General features: G+C 42.2%; 1 protein-coding gene across 20 annotated transcripts in view; it reads left to right on the top strand.

Moving 5' to 3' along the window:
* Positions 1 to 14,402, top strand: part of TIA1 (TIA1 cytotoxic granule associated RNA binding protein) — a 40,765-nt gene that overhangs the window by 6,597 nt on the left and 19,766 nt on the right. For 18 of the 20 annotated variants that reach the window (XR_004033361.1, XR_004033357.1, XR_004033360.1 and 15 more), the window contains exons 2-4: positions 7,386 to 7,482; positions 12,781 to 12,879; positions 14,306 to 14,360. Coding sequence is in view for 5 of the 20 variants with exons in the window: in XM_030827882.1 (XP_030683742.1) it covers positions 7,386 to 7,482; positions 12,781 to 12,879; positions 14,306 to 14,360 (251 nt within the window). In the remaining 15 variants the exon portion in view is untranslated. Of the gene's footprint in view, positions 1 to 7,385; positions 7,483 to 12,780; positions 12,880 to 14,305; positions 14,361 to 14,402 lie in introns of those variants that run through there. The other 2 variants (XM_030827891.1, XM_030827888.1) reach the window with 2 other exon arrangements.

Below are 14,402 nucleotides of genomic sequence, written 5' to 3'. Positions count from 1 at the left end.
GAGACCAGTTTTGTGGAAGACAATTTTTCCATGGGCGGGATGGTTTCAGGATGAAACTGTTCTACCTCAGAACATCAGGCATTAGATAAATTCTCATAAGGAACACAACCTAGATCCCTTGCATGCCCAGTTCACAAATGCTGCTGATCTTACAGGAGGCAGAGCTCAAGCAGTAATGCTCCCTCCCCTGCTGCTCACCTCCTGCTGACCCATAATGGTCCATGGCCTGGGGGGGAGTTGGGGACCCCTGTTCTAGATAGTAGATACCAACTAAGAATAAAAATGAAAACCTCTTATGGAATTTATTATTAGGTAAAAAACTATTCATACTTTTTACTCAAATTTTCACAGAGACCTTACCAAATTCTGCCTTTTTTTTTTTTTTTTTTGAGACGGAGTCTCTGTCACCCAGGCTGGACTGCAGTGGCGAGATCTCAGCTCACTGCAACCTCCACTTCCCGGGTTCAGGTGATTCTCTCGCCCACCACCACACTTGGCTAATTTTTTGTGTTTTTAGTAGAGACAAGTTTCAACATGTTGGCCAGGCTGATCTCGAACTCCTGAGCTCAAGTGATCCGCCCACCTCAGCCTCCCAAAGTGCTGGGATTACAGGCATGAGCCACCGCTCCCGGCTAATCCTGAAAATTTCTTATAGGCACAAGAGTCAGGTGAGAGTAGACACAGAAGAGATGCAGAGATAGTATACAGAGTTTTGTTTTTTGCGGGGGAGGGTTTTGTGGAAGAATGGCATGATAACCTTCATCTAGCATCCCTTAATGTTACCATCTTATATAACTGTGGTATAGTTATCAAAATTAAGAAATTAACACTATAGGCTTTATTCCAATTTTTCCACTGATATCCTTTTTATATTCTAGGATCCAATTCAAGAAAATACCACATTGCATTTCGTCATCGTCTCTTTATTCTCCTTCATTCTGTGAGATGTCTTTCTGACCTTAACACTTTTTTTCTTTTTTAGTGGTAAGGTCTCACTGTGTTGCCCAGACTGGAGTGCAGTGGCACAATCATTGTTCACTTCAGCTTCCGAAGTAGCTGGAACTACAGGTGCACACCACCACACCCAGCTAATTTTTTCTTATTTTTTGTAGAGACGGGGCATATCACTATGTTGCCCTAGCTGGTCTCAAACTACTGGCCTCAAGTGAATCTCTCACCTCGGCCTCCCAGAGCACTGGGATTACAGGTGTGAGCCACCACACCCTGCCAACACGTTGGAAGGGTACTGTTTCTCCTGTTCTCCAAAATCACCATGACTTCTTTTTTCTTAACTTACTCTGTTGGTTAGAAGTAAGTCACCAAGGCTAGCTCACACTCAGGAAGAGGAAGATTAAGTTACACTTCCTGGAGGGAGGTATATCCAAAGAATTCATAGTCACATAAAACTACTAGTTCATTGGTCAAAACTTCTTTTTGTTTTGTTTTTTAAGACGGAGTTTCGCTCTGTTGCCAGGCTGGAGTACAGTGGCATGATCTCGGCTCACTGCAACCTCTGCCTCCCGGGTTCAAGCAATTCTCCTGCCTTGGCCTCCCTGGTAGCTGAAACTACAGGCATGCGCCACCATGCCCAGCTAATTTTTTGTATTTTTTAGTAGAGACGGGGTTTCACTATGTTGGCCAGGATGGTCTTGATCTCCTGACCTGTGATCCGCCTCGGCCTCCCAAAGTGCTGGGATTACAGGCGTGAGCCACTGCACCTGGCCCAAAACCAATATTTAATAAATATTTTAGAGGAGGTACTTTGAGGCTATGCAGATACCCTGTTTCCCCTTTTAAGGTTTCATCAACTAATGTGAGCTTCCATGGGTGGATCTTCCTATAGAAATTATTACTGTGGTGTTTTAATGGTGATTTTCTATTTCTCTCATTCTTTCTATATTTATTAATTAATTCTGTAAGAAAAAACTATTTTCCCCCATTCAGGATCCATTTAAACATTATTCATTGTATTTGGTTGTCAGTGTTTTTTATGTCCTTTTCTTTTGGTTGGGGGATGGCAGGGAGGGCAGTGTCTTGCTCTGTCACCCTGGCTGGAGTACTGTAGTGCAATATCAGCTCACTGCAATGTCCACCTCCCAAGTTCAAGTGATTCTTGTGCCTCCCCTTCCCAGGTAGCTGGGATTACAGGCGTGCGTCACCACACCTGGCTGATTTTTGTATTTCTTTTAGTAGAGATGAGGTTTCACCATGTTGGCCAGACTGGTCTCTAACTCCTGGTCTCAAGTGAACTGCCTACCTCGGCCTCCCAAAGTGCTAGGATTTCAGGCTTGAGCCACGGTGCCCAGCTTTCTGTTTCTTTTATTTATTTATATGTTAGAAATCAGGTCTTGCCGGCCGGGTGGGGTGGCTCAAGCCTGTAATCCCAGCACTTTGGGAGGCCGAGGCTGGTGGATCATGAGGTCAGGAGATCGAGACCATCCTGGCTAACATGGTGAAACCCCATCTCTACTAAAAATACAAAAAATTAGCCGGGTGTGGTGGTGGGCGCCTGTAGTCCCAGCTACTCGGGAGGCTGAGGCAGGAGAATGGCGTGAACCCGGGAGGCGGAGCTTGCAGTGAGCCGAGATTGCGCCACTGCACTCCAGCCTGGGGGACAGAGAAAGACTCCGTCTCAAAAAAAAAAAAATAAAATAAATAAATAAATAAATAAGTAAAAAGAAATCAGGTCTTGCTATGTTGCCCAGGCTGGACTCAAACTCCTGGGTTCAGGGGATCCACCCACCTCAGCCTCTCAAGTAGCTGCGACTGCGGGCTTGTGCCACCACTCCCTTTTATTCAAGAACAGTCATCTGTTGTTTTTGTTTTAGGACAATTTTTTGAAGAGACTGAGTTGTCTTATAAAATGTCCCACATCTGGATTCGTGGAATTTTTTATTTGCCTGATATCCTATAAACTTAAATCTAATTTTCAGCTTGGTTAGATTTAGGTTAGACTTTTTTATGTAAATATTTCATAGGTGATACTGTGTAATTCATATTATATATACACAGTGTCTCATTGGCCGTTGCCCATCTATAAAATAATTGAAAATTTTATCACTGGGTCATAGTCGTAACAGCCAAAGCTCTCATTTTTAAGGTAAGATTTTCCCTTTGCAATTTATTAAGTAATCTATGTGATAACTTTGACACCTTGTGACTATTTCCACACCAACCGTTCATGTAGTTTAAGCATAAATTAAAGATCCTTGCCTGAATCAGTTATTTCATTAGGGTTTACACATTGTTAATTTAATACTATCTTTCTTTTTTTCTTTTTTTTTTTTTTTTTTTTTTTGAGACGGAGTCTCGCTCTTTCACCCAGGCTGGAGTGCAGTGGCGCGATCTCGGCTCACTGCAGGCTCCGCCCCCCGGGGTTCACGCCATTCTCCTGCCTCAGCCTCCCGCGTAGCTGGGACTACAGGCGCCTGCCACCTCGCCTGGCTAATTTTTTGTATTTTTAGTAGAGACGGGGTTTCACCGTGTTAGCCAGGATGGTCTCGATCTCCTGACCTCGTGATCCGCCTGCCTCGGCCTCCCAAAGTGCTGGGATTACAGGTGTGAGCCACCACGCCTGGCCTTAATACTATCTTTCTACATTTATTAACTAACATTCTTCTGTAAAGGAGAACTTTTCTAAACTAGAGCTATTAGATTACACTATTTAGTAGGAGTTCCTACTTAATAGGATAAATGCTTAATTCTGTCTCTTTTTCAGAATAAAGACTTGGTGTAGTAATAACTCCCAATACTGGTAAATTGCTGTTGGGTAAATGTTGCTGTTACTTTCTCTTTTGAGTACCATTATTTTACCTGATCTTTGAATGTCATTTGTTATTAAGACTCAGCATTTCTTCCTTTGCCATCTTAACCTTTTCTGAAGGCTTCGTGTTAAGCACTCAATATGTGTTTATTGAATGGTAGATGGAAAGAAGAAATTGAATCCACACTTTGTGAGCATGTATGAATATTTATTTTTCTGGGGAGAAAGTCCATACCTTGTATCAAATTTTCTGAAGGGTACCTGAGAGACAGATGAGAAACTACCATTCTGGGGAGACTGCATTCCCTGATTCCAGAACTGATAAACCTCTAACTCTGTAAAATGACTAGAGGTAATCTCATTTCAAAATCTCATTTAAAAACTTATTTATAAACCCTTTATTGGCCGGGCGCGGTGGCTCACGCCTGTAATCCCAACATTTTGGGAGGCCGAGGCAGGTGGATCATGAGGTCAGGAGATCAAGACCATCCTGGCTAACATGGTGAAACCCCATCTCTACTAAAAATACAAAAAACTAGCTGGGCATGGTGGCAGGCGCCTGTAGTCCCAGCTACTCGGGAGGCTGAGGTAGGAGAATGGCGTGAACCCGGGAGGCGGAGCTTGCAGTGAGCCGAGATCGCGCCACTGCACTTTAGCCTGGGCGACAGAGCAAGACTCCGTCTCAAAATAAATAAATAAACAACCCTTTATTTTCTTTTTAGAGATAGAGTTTTGCTCTGTCACCTGGGATGGAATCCAGTGGCATAATCATAGCTCACTGCAGCCTCTTAACTCCTGGGTTCAAGTGATCTTCCCACCTCAGCATCTGAAGTAGCTGGGACCATGCCATGGGACATAGTGACACCATGTCCGGCTAATTTTTTATCTTTATTTTTATTTTTTGTAGAGACGGGGGTCTCACTGTATTGACTGGGCTAATCTTGAACTCCTTGGCTAAAGTGAGCCTCCAAAAGTGCTGGGATTACAGATGTTATCCACTGCCCCTAGTCTAAACCCTTTAAATGAAGATCATCACAGTCTTATGATCTTGTAATGCACTGTTTATATTTTTATTGATTACCAACTCAATCTGTGATCTTTCTACTCCCTTTCAACCCTCTTCTACCAATCAGTAATGTTAAATGGAAGGTTTCTCATCCCACTGTGAGCATTCAAAACAACTGATAATTTACCTATAACTTTTCAAAAATGTGTTCATTGCATAACCAAAGTCTACCTACATTGAACAAATAAGGGAAATAATGTTAATATAAAAATTGGGGGTACCAGCCTGGCCAATATGGTGAAACCCCGTCTCTACCAAAAATATAAAAAAATTAGCTGGGCGTGGTGGCGGGTGCCTGTAGTCCCAGCTACTCGGGTGGCTGAGGCAGGAGAATCACTTGAACCTGGGAGGCGGAGGTTGCAATGAGCCGAGATCGTGCCACTGCACTCCAGCCTGGGCGACAGAGCGAGACTTTGTCAAAAAAAAAAAAAAAAAAAAAATTGGGGGAACGTCAGTGTTCTTAGTAGTAGTAATACCATAGAAGTAGAAATAATTGCAATGCCTCTTAGGTTTGATTGTATAAATTTTTTTTTTTTTTTTTTTTTTTTTTTTTGAGACGGAGTCTCACTCTGTTGCCCAGGCTGGAGTGCAGTGGCACCATCTCGGCTCACTGCAAGTTCTGCCTTCCGGGTTCACGCCATTCTCCTGTCTCAGCCTCCCGAGTAGCCAGGACTACAGGCGCCCACCACCACGCCCAGCTAATTTTTTATATTTTTATTAGAGACGGGGTTTCATCGTGTAGCCAGGATGGTCTTGATCTGACCTCGTGATCCGCCCGCCTCTGTCTCTCAAAGTGCTGGGATTACAGGCATGAGCCATCGCGCCCAGCCTTTTTTTTTCTTTTTTAAGACAGTCTTGCTCCGTCACCCAGGCTGGAGTGCAGTGGCATAATCGGGGCTAGTTGCAACCTCTGCCTCCTGGGTTCAAGAAATTCTCATGCCTCAGCCGCCCCCCAGTAGCTGGGATTACAGGCAGGCACCACCACGCCTGGCTAATTTTTGTGTTTTTAGTAGAGAAGGGGTTTCGCTACGTTGGCCAGGCTGGTCTCAAACTCCTGGCCTCAAGTGATCCACCCGCCTCAGCCTCCCAGAGTGCTGGTATTACAGGTGTGAGCCACCACACCCAGCCATTATTGTATAAGATATTTTATATAACTAATGATGATTCATTTGAGTGTTTTTAAAGCTTGTCTTCCTAAGGTAAGCCTGGAAACTGAGAAACAAGCAATCAATTTGCAAAACCATGACTAAGACATGCACATACTAGCTTCCCCTTCACTAGCAAGGTGTAATATATTTTCTTTTTTCTTTTTTGAGACATAGTCTCATTCTGCTGCCCAGGCTGGAGTGCAGTGGTGCAACCTCAGCTAACCCAGCCTCTGCCTCCTGGGTTCAAGTGATTCTCCTGCCTCAGCCTCCCAAGTAGCTCGGTTTACAGATGTGCACCACCATGCCTGGCTAATTTTTGTGTTTTTAGTAGAGACAGGATTTCACCATGTTTACCAGGCTGGTCTCAACTCCTGGCCTCAGGTGATCCTCCCACCTTGGCTTCCCAAAGTGCTGGGATTACAGGCGTGAGCCACCACACCCACCTAATATATTTTCAAATAACATACTTTACATCTGTTTTCAAAGAGATTTTGAAGTGTTGGCAAACTTTTAAAAGTTACTCCCAAATATTATAGTTTAAGGCAAAGACCTGCCTATTTCTCAAGTTTAATTTTTAATGAACAACTTTAGAAACTGATGGAGAATAAGCAAATTAAAAATGGTAAATCAAGGGCTGGGCACAATGCCTCATGCCTGTAATCTTTAATATTACACTTTGGGAGGCCGAGGTGGGCAGATCACTTGAACCCAGGAGTTTGAGACCAGCTCAGCAACATGGTGAAACCCCTTCTGTACAGAAAATGTAAAAAAATTAGCCAGATATGGCACACACCTGTGGTCCCAGCTACTTGGGAGGCTGAGGTGGGAGAATCCCTTGTGCCCAGGAGGTGGCGGTTGTAGTGAGCCGAGATTGCGCCACTACACTCCAGTCTGGGCAACCCAGCAAGACCTTTTTTAAAATAAATAAATAAATAAATTGAAGTAAATTGAGCTGGGTGTGCTGGTTCCTGTAGTCCATTACTCAGGAAGCCGAGGTAGTAGGTTTGCTTGAGGCTGGGAGTTTGAGAGCAGCCTGAGCAATATGACCAGACTATTTCTTTAAAAAAAAAAAAAAAAAAAAAAAAAAGGCGGGGTGCAGTGGCTCACACCTGTAATCCCAGCGCTTTGGGAGGCTGAAGCAGGCGGATCACCTGAGGTCAGGAGTTGGAGACCAGCCTGACCAACATGGAGAAACCCCATCTCTACTAAAAATACAGAATTACCTGGGTGTGGTCACGCATGCCTGTAATCCCAGCTACTCGGGGAGGCTGAGGCAGGAGGATCACTTGAACCCTGGAGGCAGAGGTTGTGGTGAGCCGAGATCGTGCCATTACACTCTATCCTGGGCAACAAGAACGAAACTCTGTCTCAAAAAAAAAAAGGTAAATTGTTTTTCTTTGTGTTTCAGATACGTCGGTAACCTTTCCAGAGATGTGACAGAAGCTCTAATTCTGCAACTCTTTAGCCAGATTGGACCTTGTAAAAACTGCAAAATGATTATGGATGTAAGGGTATTTTACTTAGTTAACTTTATTTATTTTTTTTTTTACACATTACTTAAAGCCATTGCTTGGAAGGAATTCTTAGTTTACCATGGTCTAAATATAGTATAAATTCTTAGTTTACTGTAGTCTAAATATAGTCTTAGTTTACTATATTCTAAATTAATAGGGATTTTAGTGAATTTGTAATGAACCTGTTTTGACAGCTGAATTTAATTTGTTTTATTACATAATGGAAGATGACAATAGAACTAGTTATTTCTAGATCAGATGGGAACTATATATATGTGGGCTCTTTCAGGTGCATTGAGGCATCAGAAATGTTTATATGCAGTGTCAGTTGGTTGACTAATAAATTCAGCTCTTACAATGAAATTGGAAAACAGGTTTAAAAATAATAGGCATTTGATACAGTGAAAGTATTTTTAACTTTATTTTTAAAGGTCATCATTCGGCCGGGCGCGGTGGCTCACGCTTGTAATCCCAGCACTTTGGGAGGCCGAGGCGGGCGGATCACGAGGTCAGGAGATCGAGACCACAGTGAAACCCCGTCTCTACTAAAAATACAAAAAAAATTAGCCGGGCGTGGTGGCGGGCGCCTGTAGTCCCAGCTACTCGGAGAGGCTGAGGCAGGAGAATGGCGTGAACCTGGGAGGCGGAGCTTGCAGTGAGCCGAGACTGCGCCACTGCACTCCAGCCTGGGCGACAGAGCGAGACTCTGTCTCAAAAAAAAAAAAAAAGGTCATCATTCAAGTTTTTCTTGTATTTAGGCAATTCCTACTTGGAGACCTTAATGTATTAAAACACACACACACACACACTGAACTCATTCATCTAATTGGTGTTAACCCTGAATCATAATATGTATAAAAAGACATTTAGGGAATACTTACCCCATTTCCCTGGAGTCTTTGTCTCCTCGTGGGGGGGAAAAGACTTTAAATTTTTTTTTTTTTTTTTTGAGACGGAGTTTCGCTCTTGTCACCCAGGCTGGAATACAATGGTGCGATCTCTACTCACTGCAACCTCTGCCTCGCGGGTGCAAGCAATTCTTCTGGCTCAGCCTCCCAAGTAGCTGGGATTACAGGCATGCACCACCACACCTGGCTAATTTTGTATTTTTAGTAGAGATGGGGTTTCTCCATGTTGGTCAGGCTGGTTTCGAACTCCTGACCTCAGGTGATCCGCCTGTCTTGGCTTCCCAAAGTGCTGAGATTACAGGTATGAGCCACCGTACCCGGCCTAAATTTTTTAATGGGAAAGCCAATGTTAAAGAGAAATCCTTTTGTCCCATGGTCTCTCCTTTCTGTAAACTTTTGGGTTGTTTGTTTGTTTGTTTGTTTGTCTTGAAAGACAGGGTCTTGGTATAGCCACTGCACCCAGCCTGCTATAAACTTTCAGTTTTCTTTTCTCCAGAAAAGACAATCATGTATGTGTGTATGTGAATCTGTTACTTTCTTTCCTGCTGTATTCCAGCTCAACTTTTTTTTTACTTGATATTTTTAAAAGCAATTATTTAGCCGGGCACAGTGGCTCACACCTGTAATCCCAGCACTTTGGGAGGCCTTGGTGGGCGGATCACGAGGTCAGGAGTTCGAGACTAGCCTGACCAACGTGGTGAAACCCCGTCTCTACTAAAAATACCCACATTAGCTGGACATGGTGGCAAGCGCCTGTAATCCCAGCTACTCAGGAGGCTAAGGCAGTAGTAGAATCGTTTGAACTCGGGAGGCGAAGGTTGCAGTGAGCCGAGATTGTGCCATTGCACTCCAGCCTGGGCGACAGAGGGAGACTGTCTCAAAAATATATATTTATCCAGTTGGCTTTGATTTGTTGTCTTAGATCTTAAAATGTTGTCAGACCTTTGTTCCGATGCTACAAAATCATCTGCATATTATATAGATGAAATCAACAAAGAGTTATGTTCTTTTATTCTATCACATTTAATATCGATATGCCTTTGGATAAAGGAGAAAAAATCCCTGTACCCATAGAGAAAGACAAGAGGGAAAGATGGGGAAACATGAAGAGGAATTTAAAGCCAGTCTTTCCTTAATCTAGATCTCCTTATTTATCCCAATGGTAGCATTTATGGAAAATTTGCTGCCTGTCAGTTACTTTAATACATTGTCACAAATGCTCAATAGAAACATAAAGAAGGTGTTATTCTCATTTCATGTATGAGGAAATGAGGCAAAACAAGGCTGTAAACCCCAGTTGATTTATCCGAATATAAATCTTCTCCATTGGTTTGCCTGCTGCTACTCTCTCTGGCTGGTCATATATTTCCCTGGGGAAAGATCATTAGACAAAATGTTAATGATTGCCTTGGCTACAGAAAAAAACCAGGTTAGCTTTTGCCACTTTTTATCATTTGTGGATTCTGATCGCTCAAAAGCTTAGATTTTTATTCTTCAAATCTAAATTCCAATCTGTTCACATTCTGAGACTAATGTTCACATTTATAAACTTTATACTCCCTGGACTGATAATATGCTGATAATGTGTATATATGCTTTGATTCTTATTTAAAAAGTTAAAGTTTTTTCTGCATATAAATTAAGTAAAACATATTCTTTTTCATTTATTTACTCTTAAGTGCAAGTGACTTTTTCTTTTTTTTTTTTTTTTAGACAGAGTCTCACTCTGTTGCCCAGGCTGGAGTGCAATGGCACTATCTCAGCTCACTGCTAACTCTGCCTCCCAGGTTCAAGCTATTCTCCTGCCTCAGCCTCCTAAGTAGCTGGGATTACAGGCACGTGCCACCACACCTGGCTAGTTTTTGTATTTTTAGTAGAGACAAGGGTTCACCATGTTGGCCAGGTGGTCTCAATCTCCTGATGTCATGATCCGCCCACCCCAGCTTCCCAAAGTGCTGGGATTACAGGCGTGAGCCACCACACCCAGCCGCAAGTGACTTTTTCTAACTTCATTTCAGTGTTGCCTGTCAGCATTGATCTTGGTAATAGAATTCCCATTGTGTTTTGTTAGTTTGAGTTATATAACATTTTTATTCTAATTTTTTTATGTCTAATTTTTTTAGACAAAATATAGTCCCAATATATTAAACTTTGTCGTGGCCTCCTTGCTTTAAAATTTTTACGAGTCATTGCCAGTGACTCTCAAACTATTAATTGTGGATGTACACAGTAACTGATGCCTGTAATCCCAACACTTTGGGAGGCAGAGGCTGGAGGATCACTTGAGCCCAGGAATTTGAGACCAGCCTGGGCAACATAACAAGACTGCATCTCTAAAAAAAATTAAGTAAAAAGTATTAATTATACTTGAAATAAAATTGTATATTCCTCTATTTTAGTAGCTTTCTAGTCTTTTGAATTAGTTTTTTATTTTAACAAATCTGTTTAGGAGGTTATGGAAAGAATTTTAAAATGGTCTATAATGTCATTTGGTATTTTGCACTATAGGTGTAAAAATTGGAATTTTTTTCTGCTACTTTAATTTATAATTAAACATCCAGGTTCTATTTATCACATAGCCTTACCTACCTGGAACACCAGCAGAAAAGGGAAGTTTTTTTTGTTTTTTGTTTTTTGTTTTTGAGACGGAGTCTTGCTGTGCGCCCAGACTGGAATCCAGTGGCACAATCTTGGCTCACTGCAACGTCTGCCTCCCAGGTTCAAGCGAATCTCCTGCCTCAGCCTCCCAAGTAGCTGGGATTACAAGCGCACGCCAACACACGCAGCTAATTTTTCTATTTTTAGTAGAGATGAGGTTTCACCATTTTGGCCAGGCTAGTCTCAAACTCCTGACCTCAGGTGATCCACCTGCCTCATCCACCCAAAGTACTGAGATTACAGGCATGAGCTATTGTGCCCAGCCAAGGGAATAAAAATTTTTTTTTTTTTTGAGACAGAGTTTCACTCTGTCTCAAAGTTGCCTAGGCTGGAGTGCAATGGCGTGATCTCGGCTCACCGCAACCTTTGCCTCCAGGGTTCAAGCAATTCTCCTGCCTCAGCCTCCTGAGTAGCTGGGATTACAGGCATGCACCACCACGCCCGGCTAATTTTGTATTTTTAGTAGAGACAGGGTTTCTCCGTGTTGGTCAGGCTGGTCTTGAACTCCTGACCTCAGGTGATCAGCCCACCTTGGCCTCCCAAAGTGCTGGGATTACAGGTGTGAACCATCACGCCTGGCTGGGAAGATAATTTTTTAAAGGCTTCTGAGCAAGCAAAAAATTGATGTCAGAAAGCTCACATTCTAAAACCTATTCTAAAATCTTACTTACCAGAGAATCTTTTCAGTTTTCAGAGCCTATTTACCTGTATTTTAAAACAGGTTTAAGAAGGTTGGCTAAGATTTTCTGCTACTCAGCAAGCTAGTATCAGCAAGGAGCTATGTACATTTGTAGCAGTAAAAGGTAACTTATAACAGGGAAGGGATAGAAAAATCATAAAAAGCCAAAGTGAGACTTCAGAACCTAGGAGTTCAGTCAAACTTAATCTGTGTAGCTTGAACAAATGGTTATATGATGATGGGGTATGTATAGCTATATATCCAGTTAGGATACCTAGTCATTAATATTAAATTATAGTATTATAGTATAACCTGTTGAAGAAAATAGCTATGTATAAAAGCAGTGTGATTTTAAGTGTTTGCTTTTTTTTTTACTTTTTAATTATTTTAAAGACAGGATCTTGCTGTGTTGCCCAGGTTGGATTCAAACTCCTGGGCTCAAGCATTCTTTCCACCTCAGCCTCCTAAAGTAGCTGGGACTACAGGAGCTCTCCACCAGGCCTGGCTGTTTAGTTTTTTTTTTTTTTTTTTTTTTTTTTTTTTTTTTTTTTTTTTTTTTTTTTTTTTTTTTTTTTTTTTTTTTTTTTTTTTTTTTTTGAGATGGAGTCTTGCTCTGTCACCCAGGCTGGAGTGCAGTGGCACAGTCTCTGCTCACGGCAACCTCCACCTCCCGGGTTCAAGCAATTCTGCCTCAGCCTCCCGAGTAGGTGGGATTACAGGAGCCTGCCACCACGCCTGGCTAATTTTTGTATATTTTTTTTTTTTTAATAGAGACGGGGTTTCACCATGTTGGCCAAGCTGGTCTCAAACTGCTGACCTCATGATCCACCTGCCTTGGCCTCCCAAAGTGCTGGGATTACAGGCGTGAGCCACCTCACCCAGCCTACTTTTTTAAATCTAAAATTTACTTGTGGAATAGACCATTCTCCATGACCTGATAACTTAGATGTATAAAACTTGGTTTAAGATTTTTTTTTTTTACATAATTTTAAGGTAATGGGTGAATAAAGCTTAAAATTGGCTTTTGTGTTTCTTCTCCCACAGACAGCTGGAAATGATCCCTATTGTTTTGTGGAGTTTCATGAGCATCGTCATGCAGCTGCAGCATTAGCTGCTATGAATGGACGGAAGATAATGGGTAAGGTAAGCTGTCGTAATTAAAGAAGGTGACTTGCACTGAAAAAATTTAAGTTATATATTGATTTTGTTTCCTTTTTAGAAACATTAAACACTTTTTTTCTTTTTTTTTTTGAGACGGAATTTTGCCCTTGTTGCCCAATCTGGAGTGCAATGGCGCAGTCTTGGCTCACTGCAACGTCTGCCTCCCGGGTTCAAGTGATTCTCCTGCCTCAGCCTCCCTAGTAGCTGGGATTACAGGCACGCATCCCCACACCCGGCTAATTTTTTGTATTTTTAGTAGAAATGGGTTTCACCGTGTTAGCCAGACTAGTCTCAAACTCCTGACCTCAGGTGATCTGCCTGCCTCGGATTATAGGTGTGAGCCACTGCGCTTAGCTGAAACATTAAACACTTTATAGCAAAAGGTCAGTTATTGACATATAATATTTAAAAGATAGGACAAAGCTTTTAGAGGCCAGAGGCCTGTGTTTATGTTAGTATTTTCTTTTTTTTTTTTTTTTTTTGAGACGGAGTGTGGCTCTGTCTTCCAGGCTGGAGTGCAGCGGTGTGATCTCAGCTCACTGCAAGCTCCGCCTCCCGGGTTCATGCCATTCTCCTGCCTCAGCCTCTGGAGTAGCTGGGACTATAGGCGCCCGCCACCACGCCTGGCTAATTTTTTGTATTTTTAGTAGAGACAGGGTTTCACCGTGTTGGCTAGGATGGTCTCAGTCGCCTGACCTCATGATCCGATCTGCCCGTCTCTGCCTCCCAAAGTGCTGGGATTACAGGCATGGGCCACCGCACCCAGCTATTTTTTTTTTTTTTTTTTTTTTTTGAGATGGAATCTTGCTCTGTCACCCAGTCTAGAGTGCAGTGGCACCATCTTGGCTCACTGCAACCTGCGCCTCATGGGTTCAAGCAGTTCTTCTGCTTCATCCTCCTGGCTAGCTGGGATTACAGGCACCCACCATCATGCCCAGCTAATTTTTGTATTTTTGTAGAGACAGGGTTTCACTCTGATGGCCAGGCTGGTCTTGAACTCCTGACCTCAGGTGATCTGCCTGTCTTGGCCTCCTAAAGTGCTGAGATTACATGTGTGAACCAGCAGCCTATGTTAGTATTTTCCATGGTGGATTGTACATGGTAAATACCAAAATATTTGCTGAATTACTCAAGCTTGGATGCTAATGGAAAAGAATGAAAGGAAAAAAATAATATGGGTACTTTAGGTAAGAAAGGTTAATTGAATGATAACAGACACATAAAGATTAGGATTTGTCAACATTATTTGCCTAAATGTAGGTCAGAAGATTAAGTATTGAAACTTGACCAGAGCTGGTATCTCCTTCAGTGTTTCATCTTAAACAGGTATCTTCCTATGTGTTTATAGATGCAAATATGATTTTGGGCTTTATTTTTGTGAAGTATAAATGTAGAAATTTTTTTTTAGGAAGTCAAAGTGAATTGGGCAACAACCCCCAGCAGTCAAAAGAAAGATACAAGCAGTAAGTATATTTTATGCTCTTTGAACATTTGTTTTTGTTATA

This window comes from Nomascus leucogenys, chromosome 14 (genome assembly GCF_006542625.1).
Source record: "Nomascus leucogenys isolate Asia chromosome 14, Asia_NLE_v1, whole genome shotgun sequence".
Taxonomy (NCBI): Eukaryota; Metazoa; Chordata; class Mammalia; order Primates; family Hylobatidae; genus Nomascus; species Nomascus leucogenys.
This window is presented reverse-complemented; position numbering and strand designations above follow the sequence as displayed.